The following is a 2,803-nucleotide window of genomic DNA, read 5'->3' as shown; positions in this document are numbered from 1 at the left end:
CCGCTGCGGGCTCTGGGTGCCTCTTCTACCGCAGTGCTTCCGCTTCTGCGGGGACTTGGCCTGCCCCGACTGGCCGAGATCAGCACCCTGGCCAAAGTTAAGTGCCCGCGTCCCCCTGCCCGCCCTCCGCCTGCTGCGGGCCCGCTGCTCACCCTCGTCGTCGGATGTTATAGATGATAAAACAATATTGGCTTTCACATTCATAGATTAGCTTTTTGCATTACAAGTATTTTGATATGGTAAAACTTATACTTACTTTTAACTGCTTTGTATAGTGTAATATGCCAGTTTATGTATGCACTGTATATTTCATATGAATAGTAGCCTGATAAATATATCGTAGGCTTTAGCAAAATGTTGAAATAGAAACTAAAGTACTTCTATGTAACTAACTCAGAAAATGGTGTAAAGCAATTATTCTGTTTCTTATAACTGCAGACTGCCCCTACCAAGTGATAATAGTGACAAAAAGAGCTTAAGCATCCAGGAAGCATTTATCGACTCTTATCGGTATTATCAGGGAGTGCGAAGCAACAGGATAAAACTACAGGAAGAAATAAAATGTGTAGACCTCATTTACAGAACGTTCTGCAGACAAGTCAGAGGTTAAAACCAAACAAGAGAGTTCCTGGAACATCAAAAAGTCAAAGGAATGTTTGAATAATGTGTAAGTTAATGAATATGCATGTAACCTCAGCAATGTAACAGTATATAGTGAACATGTTTTTAAGCTACCTCTGTGCTCTTTGGCTGTGTGCTAAAAGCATCCCAGTGCTGGATTATTTTGTCCTTTTATCCTTTAATAAACTTTTAAAAATTTTAAAGAATGAACTCTGTTTATCACATCAGTGAAGCTTAAGCTGATCTGCATCCAGGTGTTTTGGGACCTGCTGGGGCAGGCCATCGAGGTAAGTGTGGGGCTACTGCAGTGGAGGCCAAGTATTTCAACACAATAGCATAATCAGCAACGTTAATTAATTTTGTGTTCCTCATGCAAGCCTCAGCCTTAAGAACTCTACCAGCCTCTAATAGGATTAATAATACGCATAGTAAGTGTTACTAGTATTAATATTTAGGTAAGGATTGTTAGTGTTAACACTGGTACTAAGTATGTTAGCTGGTATTTACTGTGAAGCTCTGCTCTCCCACAGTATGACAAGGTCCTGAAGCTGTTCTCAGGTGCACAGTTAGGTGAGCACTGCTGTCCTTACCACGATCCCCCGATGGAGCCATGCTCCAGAGACGGGCAGCAATGAATCTGCAGGTGCCTTCCCAAGGTGACAGAGCTCGCCCTCTCTCCTTCCCATCTGCAGTCAGGGGATGTGAAGGCAACCATTGCTGTCCTCGGCTTCATCATCTCCAGTGCAGCCAAGCACAGCATAGACAATGAGTCTCTGTCAAGTGAGCTGCAGCAGCTGGGACTGCCCAAAGGCAGGGGAAGCCCTCAGGGTGGCACCATCAGCCAGACCTGCTGGGATGTTGCTTACAGTTCCCAGCCCTGCCTTCTTCACACCCAGATGGAGGGCAGGCTGCCTGCTGTGCTGTCCTTCATCACCTCCCTTCTGTACCATCCGTCCCTGGGGGCTCCTCAGGTGCTTTGGTGAGGTTTGGCAGCTGCAGGTCTGGTGTGAGCAGAGGGATTCTTCTCTTGTCTCCCCTCATAAGCAAAGCATGCCAGCCAGCTGTGCTGTTTTACATGTCACTGACCCACAAAATTGCAGGAGACTGAGGACTCGTAACAGGTGCAGGACAGGTTCAAAAGGAACTTGGGACAAAACCTCTGTCTTTGTCAGTCCAAAGGGACAGCAGAGCTCACATCTGCTCACAATAATCCTCTGGAGAGCGGAGCAATGTTTGTATGGAAAGATGACTGGGGGTAAAATCAGTGGAAACCGAGTTACATTTGTATCCTAACAGGAGCTATAATGGGACAGAAATTTTAGGGTAAAATACAGGTGCTGTTCCCAGGATGGAGCTGGGTTGGCATGCTCCACAATGATTCCCCATACAACCATAAGGACCTGCTAAGGGGGGTGGAGTGGAATGGGGCACCACAACCAGGCTCTGCCAAAATCTTTGCAGGGGCAGCTACTCCATGGTACTTTGAAGCTTATTAACTGCATAGCAAGGGCTATTTGGCATATGTAGGAACACTTTCCAACCTAGCATCTGAAGACCAATTTAGAGGAGGCGCCTCTAAGTCGAAAGCCAGCCAGACCTTATGTTCTTAGCACCATTCATTTAGAAGAAATCCTGTTACATTTGCAAATTTAAGAGGTGACACCCCCATTCAGACCATGGCTCCTGGGTGCGAACAATAGCTCTTCAACAGCAAGGAAATTTGCATGCCCTAGTGTCTCAAGGTCACTTCACCTGAGAGTCCAGAGACCCAAATCCAGCCAGAGTCCTAGCTCCCAGAAAACTTCAGCTATAAGAAATCCTTCAAAGTGTGCAATTCTAGGAGTGGAAATCCTACAGGAAACACGAGGCTTCAGGCTCCAAATGGGATCTCTTTTCCACACAGTGGAAAACTCAGCAAGCCCTTCTGGCAAGACCAGTTCACAGGAGGCCCACAATTCTCAAGGGCCAGCCTTGAGAGATCCGACTCCATGGAAGCTTTAATCTGAGAAAAATCCTGTGATGTTGGTACTTTTAAAAGGCAGAATGGCACATTTAGACCCTGGCTGATGCTTTGGAGAGCGATTCCTTTACACAGTAAATAATGATTTCATTCCAATGTCTGTAGGTCACTTTGGAAACAGCCCCTGAAACTCAAGACCAAGAAGAGCCATACTTCATGGCA

At 46.1% G+C, this 2,803-nt stretch overlaps 1 protein-coding gene across 1 annotated transcript; it reads left to right on the top strand.

Moving 5' to 3' along the window:
* Positions 1–663: 663 nt before the first annotated feature.
* LOC131559684 (COMM domain-containing protein 4-like) lies at positions 664–1,424 on the top strand (the record flags this gene model as incomplete). Its single annotated transcript, XM_058808101.1, has 4 exons — positions 664–667; positions 850–908; positions 1,152–1,191; positions 1,285–1,424. Coding segments are annotated over exons 1-4 (243 nt in total), but the record flags the coding sequence as incomplete, so codon positions are not given.
* Positions 1,425–2,803: the final 1,379 nt, after the last annotated feature.

This window comes from Ammospiza caudacuta, chromosome 7 (assembly GCF_027887145.1).
Source record: "Ammospiza caudacuta isolate bAmmCau1 chromosome 7, bAmmCau1.pri, whole genome shotgun sequence".
NCBI classification, from domain to species: Eukaryota; Metazoa; Chordata; class Aves; order Passeriformes; family Passerellidae; genus Ammospiza; species Ammospiza caudacuta.
The sequence above is the reverse complement of the archived record's forward strand: the minus strand, read 5'-3'. Positions and strand labels throughout refer to the sequence as shown.